Source organism: Vicugna pacos, chromosome 10 (genome assembly GCF_048564905.1).
Source record: "Vicugna pacos chromosome 10, VicPac4, whole genome shotgun sequence".
NCBI lineage: Eukaryota > Metazoa > Chordata > Mammalia > Artiodactyla > Camelidae > Vicugna > Vicugna pacos.
This window is the reverse complement of record NC_132996.1, coordinates 51148501-51163265: the sequence shown is the minus strand read 5'-3', so window position 1 is coordinate 51163265 and position 14765 is coordinate 51148501. Positions and strand designations below refer to the sequence as shown.

At 53.4% G+C, this 14765-nt stretch overlaps 1 protein-coding gene across 1 annotated transcript in view; it reads left to right on the top strand.

The window, feature by feature from the left end:
- The window catches only part of ABTB2 (ankyrin repeat and BTB domain containing 2), a 170131-nt gene that overhangs the window by 141523 nt on the left and 13843 nt on the right, over window positions 1-14765 (top strand). The window contains exons 4-7 of the mRNA XM_006198319.4: window positions 8924-9076; window positions 10327-10492; window positions 13354-13443; window positions 14011-14112. Coding sequence (XP_006198381.1) covers window positions 8924-9076; window positions 10327-10492; window positions 13354-13443; window positions 14011-14112 — 511 coding nt within the window. The remainder of the gene's footprint in view (window positions 1-8923; window positions 9077-10326; window positions 10493-13353; window positions 13444-14010; window positions 14113-14765) is intronic.

Genomic DNA, 14765 nt, shown 5'->3' with positions numbered 1-14765 from the left:
TAGCAATGTGGCTTTGCAGCTCAGAAGCAAGTACCAGTCTTCCCTGGGGCTGCAGTTTGGCTGTGGGTGCAGAAAGCAGGTGCTGGGAGCTTCTTTCTCTGGCTGGGCTGGAGTGCATTGCCTTCTACAGCTCGGCTCAAAGCCACTAGCCAGTCAGGAATCTCCCCCTTACACAGGAGTCCCATGCCTCTACCTTCTCCTGGAAGTTTCTGGAAACTGTGTCCAAAAGTGCAAGGGTCACCATGTTGCCTTAGACTGTGGGGGATGGGGAAGGCCGGTGCTGTGTGATTATACTCAGTTGAATCTAAGCAGGTATACCTGTTCAGAGAGTCTAAACACAGGACCCGTCCCTGCCCTGCTGCCCAGCCGGTGTCTGTGGAATAAATGGAGCAGGACAGCTAAGCCCTAGGGTCCTCCCAAGCCTGCCTTCTCGGCAGAGGCTGGCGGATGGTGGCAAGTGCCCTCACTGTGCTTTTGAAAGGGTTGTATTCAAAAGGAGGGGCATGTGTTTGAACGTGTTGGAAGCCCTTGCCTGTCTGGCTTCCACACGGTGAAAGAGCTGTGGTCTCTTGTCACAGATGCCGAGCCCCGGTAACTCTGAGTCTCTTGCACCTTCATGGCAGCTGTGAGCCCCGTAGGGGAGGGGTGGCCAGCAGGCCAAGGGAGCCACACCACAACCAAGTGGAGAGCGACCTGCTTTCATGCAGCTCCTTTCCAGGTGTGTGGGAAGCAGCAAGACCCTGTCCTGTTAGACCAGCTGCCTGCCGGCCAGGCCACCACACAGGGGAGCCCTGGCCTGAGAGATGGGCCAGATCCCCCAGGCCTGGCAGCACTCGAGCCCTCCCTGCTGTGGGAGGGAGCGTGGAGGGTGGCGGCCTGCATGCAGTCGCCACTGAAATCTGTATCATCCCACCCACATAAGATGCCACCCTGGAGTCAGGCCCAGTTACCAAAGACAGATGGCTGTGTCCCCTCCAACGAGGCTCAAGGCCACACTGACATCTGCAGAGCCACGCCTGCTTTTCCCCTCCCTGAGGAGGCCCCGCCCGCCATCCTCGCTGCCCTCCCAGAAACTGCCCCAACCAGCCAACCCCCCAGGACACTGCTCCCGGGTAGCAAGTTCTCCTGTGAAACGGTTATCTTTTCACCGAGGAAATATTTTCTTTTTTTCTGAAAAGAACCATTTGTTAATACCCAGACCTGCTCAAGCCTCCAAGGATGGAGGACAAAACCCTTCCCCATTTCATGTGCTCACTTGTCAGACTGAGAACTCTGGAGCCCTGCACAGAGTTCTGGATTAAGAGCAGACCCCTGAAAACGTGTTAGCAGCCAGAGGGGTTTGCATCCAGGAGTAAGAAACGTGCGGGGTATTTCTAAACTCAGAGGTTGAGTTTCTAATGTGCGCTCCTGTGCTGATGGGGGAGGAGCGTCACTGAGAAAACAGTCTCTGCCTTCAGAGAAGTTATAGCCTTAGGAGAGAGCCGACGAAAAAACCCGCACAAGCAGAGTGATCACAAATGGGGTAAGTGCTGTGAGGATGCAGAGCTGAGGGCAGAACGGAGACCAGGCTCAGGGCCAGCGGGCCGAGAGGGCCTCCCGCGGCCTGGCAGGGACGCTTGAACCAGGTGGAGGTGCTTTACCCAAGTGCCGAACGCTCGGGCGGCCAGGTGTTTGCATTTGCCGGAGACTCTTCTGGTTTGCACCTGCTGCCCTAGTGTTGCTGGTAACAGCACTCCTGTTCCCTTTCAAAAATGGTCCAGCTTGGGTGACACATTGCAGGGTTCCTATGCCTAATACTCATCACCCCTAAGATGAAGAAGGTGGGGCAGGGTCCAGAAAATGGAAGGCCAGGGCCAACTTACAGAGACGCGGTGGAGTGTACTATTTGGGAGCTTGGACGTTGGGAGTACCCTGCCTGAGACCACATCGCAGCTCTGCCACTTACTAGGCACGTGACCTGGGGCAAGTTACTGCACTCCTCCAGCCCTCAGTTTCCCCACGTGTAAAATGAGGATCATCATAGTACCTGTTTCATAAAGGAGATAGGAGGATTAAGTGAGTCAATTGATGTAAAGGGCTTAAAACAGTGCCGGGTGCTTAGCAGATGCTCTGTACATTGTTAGTTGTTAGTGTTCCCTAATATTCCTGGGATGCCGTGGGAGCCAGGCCAGGATGCCCCGATTGTCACCCAATCAACCTTCCATCCCACTGCTCACAATTAGGCTCCCTAAAGGGCAACCACTGGAAAGAGGCAGGGAAATCGCTCACGGCTAATCCTGGCTGGTTGTAATCTAAATTTATATCCATGTGCATATCTGAGCAAATGGAGGTTTTTCTCATGCCTCTAATCTGTACCAGATGGGTTCTCATAAGCAAAGTGTACTCTCCCCCCAGGAAGCCCTAAGCCCCACCTCTAGCACAAGTGCCCTGACCCCACATGGAGATTCTGCCAGGGGTCAGCTGCAAGGGTCTGAGGCAGCGTCGCTGCTGGAGGAGATAGGCCTAGGGGTCAGGAGATGGCTGCCTAGCTCTGACTCCAAGCTGGGCCAAACCATTCTGGTTTACCAAGCAATTCTAGAAAAAATAATTAGTCCAAGATGTGAACGGGACTAGAATCGCTTCCTTTGTGCTGGGAGTGGAATCTGACTTCGGTGGGACAATGTTGGTTTCATTCTCCGTGGACGTTTTGGCTTGGTGTTAGGCTACCGTGGCCCTCCAGAAATCGTGGGAGACTTGTGGGGAGGGAGGGCCTCAGAGCTGGCACCACAGAGCCGACCTTGACCTTCCCAGAGCAGTCCCTGCTTGAGGAGCTGTCACTTTACTGGGAAAAGCTTGGCATCTTTGCAGGTTCCTGCCTTGCCAGACCCAGCCAGACAGCACGGCGGGGAGTGTGCTTCCCAGCAGGATCTGTGAAAAGGATGGATTCAAGGGAAGGTCACCCCGTTCAACCTCAGTGCTCAGCAGTGGTCCCCCTGAAGGTGGGGCAAAGTCAGTGGAAGAATTTAGGGCTGAACGTGGGAGACATTCAGGCCCACCCCCTCCCTTGACCACCACCTGCAGCTCTCCAGCTGGTCCCTGTGAGACTGCCTTCCTAGACTAAGGGTGCTCACAGGCGGGGTGGGCTGGGCTTACAGGGTGATGGGGAAATCTTAGGGAGTGACCCTAAGGCATCCTGGACCTCCCCCAAACCCTCCCCACCCCGGGAGCCAGGCCCACACCCCAGAGCCCTCTGTGCTCCCAGCCAACAGTGGGAGCCCAGCTTTTCCGGGGCTGAGCTCAGGCCAGGTCTCGGGGCCCTGTCCAGCCAGTGGGCACTTCCAGATCTGCCTGCCTGAGTACTTGTACTGAGTCCTCATGGATGGACATAGTGGGGACATACCTACTGGCCCCAGAGTTGGCCTGCCAGTTGGGGACAGAGGCACAAGGCCTTCTCATGCCAGGGGCTCAGGTGACATGGCCTCCAGTTACAGGCTTGTACCCCATCTGCCAGCCTGGCTGTCTCCCCAAGGCCCCTGCCCACCTTGAGGAAGAACAGAGCCTGCTTTGAGCTGGAAATTGGAGGCGTTTCCTGTTTCATGTTGTTAAGACACTGCTTATAGGACTGTAATCCCAATAAATCATACGCTTGCTGAGTGGGGCAGGGTTTTTTTTTATTTTTTTCCAGGCTGCAGGGACCTCTTAAAACCAAAGCCTTAAGAAGTTTACTCTCTTCCTTTTTTTTTTTTTTTTTTTTTTTTTGGCAGGGTAAAATGGCTTTTGCAGGCCTGGTCCAGTTAAAGGGCCTTGCCAGTCCTTGATACACTCAGGCTCACCTACGTGATTAGCTTCAAGAGACAGGAAGAGAAACTGAGTCACACCCCGTGGGACTGGTCTTCCTGTTGCTGCCGAACAAAGAGCTCTGTGACCTTGGACCCGGCACTTGGCCTCACTGGGTCTCTCTTTCTTCCTCTCAGTCCCCTTCCTGTTAAAGTCTCGTTTTCTTTGGTGCATTTTATGGACTGCCCCATATGACATTAGTTGTTGTTTTCTGCACACAAGGACAAATGCTCCCAGTCGGTGACCCTTTTAAGTGGCTTTGTCTGTCACAGTAGCAGCCTGCCCGGATGCATTCACATGCACATGCGGTGTTTTTGAGGTTAGGCCGCCAGCAGCACTTAGGGGTGCAGGTCCCTTGCAGTAATTCCGTGCCCACCCCACTCACCACATCACACGTTCATGAGCCCGTGACCCCTGGTCTGTGTTGCCATTGCCCCTTCCCCTGTTCAGGGCTCTTGACGGCCAAGGCCAAGGGCCTGCACTGCCAGAAACAGTTTCCAGATCACACTCAACATAGTGGTTGCATTTGTTGCTCTGTTTTATGAGCTGGGGTGGAGTGGGTGGTGGGCAGCCCGCTGGAAGGTTTTGCAAGCTTTACATGTTTATACTTGCTGGAGGGCTGGGAGGTGGGGGGAGGGAGTTGGCTGGACTTGAAGAAGGCTGGAGCTGAGGCATTTAATAGGACCAGATTCCCTTAGCCTTTTCTGCTGTTGGGTCTTTTCTCTGTCAGTAGACACTGAACAGTGGTAGTAGTTAACCTTTACCAAGAACTTACCACATGCCAAACGCTGTGCTAATAAGCACTTTATGTACATACATCAAGCCTTCTTGAGAAGTGGTCCTATTATTTGTACCCATTTTGCTGATGGGGCAACTGAGGCTAAGGGCGATAAGGTAACTGCACAGGATTAGTTTAATTCATTGAGGTGCACTGGATTCCAGCCTAGGGCAGTCTTCCTCCAGAGCCCATGCTTTTGCCCACGTACAGTAGGTACAGCTGTTGTCAAGTAGAAGCTGTGAAATAACAGCAAAAGGGGTGATCATGATGGAAAATGTCTAGAAACCACTGACCTAACTCCATATCTAAAAGAAAAACAGGCCTGAAGAAGGCAATAATCTGCCCAAAGTTACAGAGCCACTTCACTTGCCTCCAGAACTTTCTCCCAGTGAGGATTCGGTATAGGATCGTCAGATGCTTAATCCAGGAGCATGTGTGCAAACCACACTTCAGTCTAGAATTGGCTGGATAGGGCAGAACCCCAGCCCCACGCCCGAGAGCAGCCTTGTCTGAGGGATCTGCTACATTCATCTGAGGCAGTGGTTCTCAAAGTGTGGTCTGGGGGACCCCTGGGGTCCCAGAGACTTTTCAAGAGTCCACAGGGTCAAAATTATGTTCATAATATCCTAAGGCGTTATTTGCCTGTTCACTCTCATTTTCTCACACGTGTCCAGGGCAGTTTTTCAGAGTCTGTGTGACGTGTGATCACAGTATCACTCTGAGGGCTGACAGGATGTGAGCTTGTGTATTCAGATGTTCTAACATTTTCTGTTTTGGTTTCTGATACAGCAATTGGTGACAAAATAACACACACAAACAAAAGCTCTTTTGGGGGCCTCAGTAATTTGTGAGAGTACAGAGGGGATCCTGAGACCAAAGCACTTGAAAACCACTATTCTGAGGTGCCAGACCCAGCCAGGGGGAGAAGTCAGTGGCTTGCAGCCAAGCTCAGCCTAAGAGAAAGGCAAGAAGAGGAAAAGAGCCTTTTTCTTTGGGAGGGAACCAAGCAGAGAGCCCCTGGGAACCATGCATCATCAGTCGTTCCCAGTCTTCCTCCTCTGGACCCTTCTCACCCTGCAGTTAGGACATAGCCGTGGCCTGTGCAGATGGGAGTTTTTCTAGGGATTTTCCAGAATATCCAGGAATGCAGGCCAGCTTCTCAGCATCCCCAGTGGGCTAGATGAAATACCAGAAAGGAAATAGTGGCCTGGAACCCAGAGGCCAAGGGAAGGATGTTATTGAGAAAGTCCACGAATTGCTTGTCATTTTACCTTCCTATGGACCACAGGCCAGGGAGGTGGGTAAGCCAAGGAGAAAGGCCTGAAGAGGCCATTTGGGGGCTACAACAGCCTTATTTGTGGACCGGTGGCCACCAACCACCTTCCCAGAGGCAGAGGGACAATCTTAACCCTGGAGGATTTTTGTGTATTGAGAATATTAATCAGTGTGCAATTCAGGAGACAGAAACCACCCTAGGTGTTTTAAGAGGGAAGGGATATAATGCAGGGAATTAGGTGCCAACAGAATCACTGAGGGCTCAAGGAGCAGGTTCAAAGCTGAACCTCTGGGAATGACTGCAAGGACAATACAGAACTTGTCATCGGGGGGCTACTCCCTCTGAGATAACCCTGGAAGTTGCAATTCAGGATTGAAGCTAGAGTCCAGCAGTCTTTGCTGTTGCCTTCAGTGAATAGCGCTACTGCTGCCTCTGAAGCACTCAGGAAAGTGGGAAACGGATGCTCGAATGCTCTGTAGGGGGTACAAAAGACCTCATATTTTATGACTTGGCTTGCTAGCAGAAACAGGCCACAGGGGCACAAAGGTGGCCTCTTACCTCACATCCATTTACCAGAACTCTTGCAGCTGTAGCTTAATGATGACGCTCAATTTGCAAAGCAGTCTGGGAAATGTAGTTTTGAAATTTCTACCTCTCCAACTAAGATGGTAAAATGGAGGCCGAATGAACCCGTCCCCAGTATCTGCCCACCAATTATCAACAATGCATTTTTTTCACGTGCCAAGTTGTAAGAGGCACAAGGCAGGAGAATGAATCATGACACCATCTGATTAGATTTCACGGTCTCCTGAGTTCCCTCTTGGATTTCCCCTGGTGCAGCTGGGAGATGCTGCTTGGAGGTTTCGTGGCCACACTTGGCTGTCTGTCTTGGCTGTTGGCCATGATAAGGAAGAATGGCTGGCGAGTCCACAGACTATCTTTTTGTTTACACTTCAGTCTCTAATGCTGGTGATTTAGATAAATCCATCCCCTTGGATCAGAAGGAGTGATGTGTAGAAGCATGATTCTGAGCTTGCCTTATAGCATTGTAGTGTAAGAACTGTAAAACTCAAAAATATCTGGAGGGAAGTCAAATGGGCATTCACAGTCAAGATCTTGTAAACATGCACAAATGAATAGTTGTTCCTTATTGGTTTCTACAAGCTCCCTGCAGAGAGTCCTGGCTTCCCACTCAAATGTGTCAATGCTGTGCCCTTGAAAAGTGTATGGCATTCTTTTTTGGGCAGAAACAGGACATGGTCCAGAACTGAGAACTTGAGTGACTTATGCTACATTCCTGATGCCTAGCCATCCTTGCAGTCATTTGGCTTATTGAGGATCTGTTGCGTCTAAGCCCCGTGCTGGGCATATTTTGGAAAGTGAGAGATGATGAAGGTATCATTCTAGTCCTGAAAAGGAAAAGTCTAGTTGGGAAGATGGAATGGAATTCTAAGGGACCTTGGAGAAGGAAGAGATGATTTTCTTCGGAGAAGGGATCTGAAAAGACTTCTGGAAGGAGGTGGCATACTAAGCCTTGAAGGATAACTAGGACCCGGACAGGCAGAGGTGAGCTCCAGTTCACTCTGGTTTGTCCTCGTGTAGAGGTGGGAATGGGCAGGGCGAGCTTGAGAACCGCAGATGTCTGGTGGTCTGGTGTGTCCTGACGATGGGTGCATGCCAGGGCTGGGAAGTAGGTTGGGGTGAGGTTCTGAGCATCCTTGAAGGCCAAGGCTACAAGGCTTCCCCAGCCTGTGGCCTCCTCATCATCACAGCAGTTGGTGCGCTCAGTGCACCAGTGAAGTGACTCAAACCTAGGTATACTTTCTGAAACATCAAAATAACTTCCAAGTGAACCACCTTCAAGAATCCTGATTATTCTGTTTTTAAAAAATAAATAAACAAAAACATCCTTTGCCCTCAAGGAGAGAAGCTTTTAAAACTTCGAGGATGAGCTAAACTTTTGGAGACCTGAGGCAGGTCACCTGTGGGCCGTTCCCGGTGATTGCCTGCAGCTGACTTGCTCAGGAGCTGGCGAGGGAGAATGGAGGCCTTCTTCCTGGACAGAGTACCTCTCTGCGTGTCCAGGGGAAAGGTGGTGACAGCAGGGGCCTATCGCACACATGGAAGTGGGGCGTGGAGGGGCAGCCGGCACGAGCCAAGACCCTCCGTGGCTTGGGCCCTGCTGGACTGCAGAGTGGTCTTCACTGTGGGAGACCCGTGAGGACTGGAGGAGAACAGGGGTCAAGCTTGGTGGGGTCAGGGTGGGAGGGCCTGTGGAGGGGAGGAACGGGCCCTAAGTGGCAGAGTCACAACTTTGCTGACCACCAAGGCACTAGTCACCTTCCTGCAAATGGCGCCCCCTGGTGACACACAGAACACCTGTGACTGGTGCCCCTGAGTTTGTGACTCAGAGGCCTTGCTGAACCCCCGCTCCCTGCTTCCTTCTGGCTGCCCCACACCGTGGCCATGGGTTCTGGGTGTGACACAGGCCCCGGGACCATTCCTCCCGGGAGGACTGGGAGCACCAGGCTGGGCCACCCTGGCCTGCCACAGGAGGTGACGTAGGCCCACCTCAGCCCGGGTACCAGTTAAGGAGGGAGCGGCTATCAACTCCGCATAACAGTGTGATGTGGGTCATCTCCTCTGGCCTCACGAGGACCCTGAGGAGTGGGTGCTACCCTGTCTCACCAGTGAAGAAAACAGCCTCGGGGTGTTGTCTGCGGTGATGGGGCACGGCTGGGTTTGGAGTCCGGGTCTGTTTGACTCTTTCCTCTGCAGTCAGCCTCTCCCCTCCCTGGAGACCAGAGACCCCATCTGAACTCTTTGGATGGGGCAGGAGTCCCTAGTTCCACGTGCTGGCCAACCCCTTCTTTCCTCAGGCTCTGCTCAAGGTCCCCAACAGGAATTCCTTCCTACTCATGAATGTCTGTGCACTGGGACAGACTGGGGTCTCCTCCACAGCTGTCCTCTGAGAGCTGGTGCCAAACGGGGCCCCCTCTGCACTTCAGGGAGCACCCCGCCCAGGCTGACCCTCTCTCTCTGCTGCCCCCCAGGCCCTTCATGCTGCTGCCGCCGCTGATGGAGTGGATGCGCGTGGCCATCACCTACGCGGAGCACCGCCGCAGCCTCACCGTGGACAGCGGTGACATCCGGCAGGCCGCCCGGCTGCTGCTGCCCGGCCTGGACTGTGAGCCCCGGCAGCTCAAGTATGGAACTGGGGAGGGGTGAGGCGGGGATCCGGCTTCCCCACCCAGCCCTGGGTAGACCCTCTGCTCCCTCCTCCTCTTGGATCCGGAGAGGCAGCAAGCAGAGGCTGCAGCCCGTTCACTCGAGCTGCTCTAAGGCATGTCCTGCACAAGCCCACCTGTTAGAGCCGATCTACTCCGGCCCCCGGCTGTGCTCAGATGCGTCCTCTGCAGCCGCTGGTCTGGCACACAGAGCGGACTCACATTTGGATTTGGGCGGGAGAGCTCTCGCAGTCTGACTCTTTGGGATATTTGGGGGTACACGGCAGAAGTGGGTCTTCCCTTCCTGTGATCACCACCATTTTCTTGAGCACTTCCTAGGTGCAGGCCAGTCCTGAGCCCTTCCTTTTTGTGTGCATTTTCTCATCCTCATGACAATGTCAGAGGCAGACGGGCTGAGATGCCCACATTACAGATGGAGAAGGTGAGGATCAGGAGGGATAGTAACTTGCCCACAGATACTTAGCGGGTTATGTGACCGTGTTCAGATTTGAACCCAGGCCCCTATGGTGCCAAGCCTGGGCTGTTCATTTCCTTCCCAGTGTGCCTCTCTTGTATTGGACTAGCTTCCCGAAGTTGTTCCAGAGAGGGCTTTCTCCGGCTGCGCTTGACCTGGGAGAGTGTTAGTTTTTTGTTTTTTTAACCTCTTCTCTCTCCATGGCAAATAGCAGGACCTCGTTCTAGGGGCATGTACTTTTTACTCTTTGGCTCAATCAAGGCTCCAGGCAGCAGCCAGCTACTGGAGGCCTGTGGTGTGCCCTCCGCAGACACAGGTTTTCTCTGTGACTCTCCTTGGTAGGTTGGCTTGGTTGCCACAGAAGTCTGGGCCACTCTCTGCCATCTCTTTGGTGCTTCTGGGCCTCACCAGGAAGCGCTGAGGGGAGAGCATGGAGAGCTGAGACCTGGAACTTGGCCTTGGCTTCTTCCTCCTCAGGGTGGTCCCCTGAGAGATCATTTTAGATAGGCCTTCATTTCTGACAAGTGATAGCTCCCAAGAGCTCAGAGCACTTGTTTAACGTGTTTCTAGAACAGCCAACGTGTGTGCTCCTCGTGTCACTGAGCATGACAAGGCCAGGCACTGCTGATTACACAGTGCTTCCCCACCCCGTCCTCACACCACGTCCGCCTAGCGCAGCTGTGTCTCCTCTCACTGGGAGGCAGTGTCCCAGCAGAAAGAGCCATGCTCACACGCCCCGCTCTCTTCTGCACAGGCCCGAATGCTGTTTCAGTTCCTTCCGGAGGCTGGATGCCCGAGCGGCTACTGAGAAATTCAACCAGGACCTGGGTTTCCGCATGCTCAACTGCGGGCGGACGGACCTCATCAGCCAGGCGATCGAGGCCCTGGGCCCCGACGGGGTGAACACCATGGACGACCAGGTGCGTCCTGAGCACTCTGCCAGCCAGGCTCAGGGGCCAGGGGCCGTGCACGGGGATTCGTGATTGCCAGAGTCGGTGGCACTGTTCCTTCTGTCCCAAACCTGAGAGACCCACCCACTCAGCTCTGTGCTTCTAAGAGGAGCCCTGCTGTGCAGGTGGAATGTCAACCCAGAGACGTCCCTAGGGCCCCTGGGAAACCCTTTGCAACGGGGATTCTGCTTCCCCTCACTGGAAGGGTGGAGGCTGTCCCAGAGGGTGCAGGGCTGGGAAAAAGTTCAGAAAAGTTAGCTTGACAGCAAGCTATGGATAATAGTCACTGAGACTTGTACCAGAGCATCCTGTGTGCCTGCCACGTGCCAAGCCCGCACACATCCTTGCCTTCATGGGTTAACGTTCTAGAGGAGGATACTGAGAAGAATGAAAACATAAAATACAGAGTATGTTAGTGAAAAGTGCTGAGAAGTTAAGTGAAGCCGGAAAGGGGGATAGGAGGTGTTGGAGGTGGTCGACAATTTTAGGTAGAATTTAACTTGAATTTTTTGGTTTGCTTTGGTTTTTGTTTCTACCGTGAACAGCTACCATTCATATAGCACTGACTGTGTTCCAGGCACTGTTCTAGGCGCTTCTCACAGATTAACTCATTTAATCTTGACCACGGCCCCTGTGATGTAGGCACTGTTCTCATCCCCCTTTAAAGATAAGACAACTGAGGTACAGAGGAGTTGATTTACTTAAGGAGCAGAGCTGGGATTAGAGAATCCGAGCAGTCTGACCCGCTGTGGAAGACCCAGTTTGTTTCTTTGATGCGGTTTTGTGAATGCTTGCAGTGTGGGTTGTGGCCCCGTGGTCTGGAAGACCACACAGAAGCATGGGGGAAGTGAAATGATAACTGAGGGGTCACATAGCGCTTCAGATGAGGTGACAGCACAGAAGAAGGCATGATGAGGCACTTGGCGAACCCAAGCCCGAGTGGGCCTGAGGGGTGCGGCAGGAGCAGCCAGGGAGGGCTTCCTCCTGGAGGATCTGAGCTGAGCTGGAGGGAGGGCAGATCAGATGCAGCAGAGAAGGGGGGCAAGGCATTCCAGGGAAGGGAGATGCTGGGAGCAGGAGCATTGGGATGGGACAGGCGGGCACGCGCTGGGTCAGGGGAGACCACGAGGCTGAGGGGGATGCTTCGACAGGGCTACGGGGGCAGCAGGCAGTGTGTCGGGTCTCCCTGAGGCACCTGCCAACGCCGGCCCTGGGCTTTGCTGGCGCGTTCGTCCCGGGGCAGTCGTCCTCCCCCAGCAGCGTGGTGGGGAAGCCCGTGGACCCTGGCTTCAGAGGGACCTGGGGCTTAGTCCTCCACGCTGTAGCTGTGGCATCTTGGACAAGCTCCTCTACCCCTCTGAGCCTGTTCCCCCACCTCCAGCACAGCGGGGTGCCAGTGAGGTTAGGAAACTTCTGAGTTGGGCGTGTAGTAAATGCTCAGTGAATGTTCGTTCTGGTTTTTGTCGTCCACGTGGTGATGATTTCTGAAATCTGTTAAGTGGCCTCTTTCAGTTTAGCCTCTCTAGGTGCCTGCAGTGGGGAGGGGCCAACACACAGAAAGGAGTTTCTCCTCACAAGGCTTGTAGCCTGGTGGACACTCAGAATCGTGTATGGATGTGTGGCGGAAAAAGAAGCCAAGGATGTGCTGAGGAGAATGAAACAAAGTCAGGTCCTTGCTCGGTGGCCGTTGGCTTTTCTCTAACTGCTCGGTCCTGTTGGTCCCCTCGGCCTTGGTGTTTGTAGAACGATCTGGGTACACGGGCCTCTCACCCATAATTCTTCTCGGGCCATTTCTTTATCTCTGGGCACTAGGCAGGAATTTATGAGGTAAGGAGATCTTGCCTACACACAAATAACCTAATAAATACCATCGCAGGGCTGCAGACAGACCCTTGCCAGGATCCAGCTGTGGGATAACACTGTCCACAGCTGCCTTTGCTGTTACTGTCCACGGAGAAAGATTCCTGGCCAGGGAGGCGGCCCCGGTAACCGCCCACCTAAACTCAGGGAGGGATTGGGCCTCAGCTTTCAGAAAAGCTCAGAACTGCTCATAGCACGAGATGTTAAAGTCAAGCACCACTCCACCCTCGTCACCCTTGTCACCCTCGTGAGATGCCTCAGAGGGAGAGCTTCGCAGCTCAGGCAGACCTGGGTTCTGTTTGAGTTTGTCCTCTCGGTCCTTGTGTGACTTGGGCAAGTTAACCCCCTTCTCTGCTTCTCACCTGTAAGGTGGGGATGATAACAGTACCTCCCTAACAGGGATGTCATGGTCGTTAAATGAGATGATGCATGTGAATCACTTCACACGGTGACTGACAAGCCTGGGATGGGTTCGGGTGTGACGGTGTGACAGTAGCAGTGGTGGTGTTATTGTGTTATTTTAGTTAGCTCAACCAAGGTAAGCTTACTCTGTACTAAGCACTTCATACACAGTAACTCATACTCTTTACAACAACCCAGTGAGGTAGGTACTGTTATTGTTCCCATTTTAAAGATAAAGAAACTGAGGCACAGAGAAGTATAAGTAACTGGTGCAAAGTTTACAGCAGAGGTAGCCTTTGTGCCTGAGTCTGGCTGCAGGTCCTGTGCCCCCTGCCCCTCTGGTGACCTGCAGTGCTTGTGGAAAAGTCCCTACGTATCCTTCAGGTGTCATGTCCAGTGGCCCTACAAGGGGCAGGTGTCTTGTCCAGCACAGGACACAGGATTGTTCAGGATGAGCAGCTGGTTAAGCAGGAGACCTGGATTGGTGGTTTCTGGAGCAGACGCCTATGGAATATGTGTCCTCATGTTCTGTTTCCAGACAGTTTAGCATCTGCCTTTGGTTCACACAGGGTATGACGCCGCTGATGTACGCCTGTGCTGCTGGGGACGAAGCAATGGTTCAGATGTTGATTGATGCTGGAGCAAACTTGGACATCCAGGTAAGAAAGCCCCAAAGGGCGGCACCGGGCCCCTATCCCAGCAAGAGAACACCTCAAAGTCTTCATCGTCCATGCTGGGTGCGATATTTTGGACAACTGGGTAGATGTGTCTCAAGGGGCTGGAAATATGAGATGCACAGAGATCACAGTTAGCAAAGAGGGTTTTTCTTCAAGATTTGAGCTTTCTATCAGAGAAGAAGTGAGCTCAGGGGATTTGAGTGAAGAGAATGGCATCATTCTGTTACTGTAGCACCTTTCCCCTTTTACCAACTGAATCCCTGGCCATTCCTACCATCCCAGATACTTCCTAGCTCTACCTCCCTCTGACGCATAAAGTGCTTTCTCTCTGCCATCTCTCTGTCCAGGGCAGACATCACTAATTGAACATCTTTTTGAGCCTTATCCACATAGTGCTCCAGGCAGACATTACCAATCAAATGTAGAAAGCACTCAAATTGACTCCCAAGTCACCGTCTCTGCAGGGTTCCCTTAGCTCAGGCACCTGTGTCACTAGACCAGGAATGTCACTTACTGAGGAAACACTGATCATCTGTGGTATTTTTCAAGGTTCCAAGCAACTCTCCCAGGCACCCTTCCATCCATCCTGACAGCCGGCACTGGACCTCACTGACATTCGCAGTGCTGCACGGACACATCTCTGTGGTCCAGGTGAGTTCCTGCCAGGTGTGCAGGGTGCCCTCAGCTCGCTCACCTGTGTGAGTGGCAGCCTGGAGTCAGAGACACCAGAGGCGCTGGTGAAGTTCGGCTCACTTGGTCAGGAGGGCAGAGACCCACGGGATTTGCTTTAAGGAGTGGGTTTAGGTGGGAGGAGACGTGTGGGGCTTTAGGGAGTAAGATGCAGGCCCCAGCAGGACCAGGCCTGCCTGGCACCTCTGCGTCTGTTGCTGGAGTCTGTGCAGGTGTGCTCCGTGTCTCTCCTCCAGCCATCTTCCCGACTCTTAGCTTCATCTGCTCCTCACGAATTCTCTCTCTCATGCTGTCCTGGTTCTGCACCTCCCTGTTTGCAGGCTTAGTCTCTTAGCTTCCCATTTCCTGAGAGAGGACTCAGACGGGCCCAGCTCACTCATCAAGCCAAGCCACGCTGTGCCCACCTTGGCCCTGGTAGCTGTGGCTGGTGTGAGGGTGGGGTTCAGGCCTAGAAGCGGAAGCTGTGGACAGGGCACCAGCTACACTGCCCCTCAACTCCTAGACTCCTCTCCTCAGGCCGCGGGTCCAAGGGTTCCAGTACCCCCTTCCTGGGAGTTGGTATTACGCCCTTGCCGTCTGCTAGATTTCAAGTCCTCTGTGGGCAGGGGTCACGT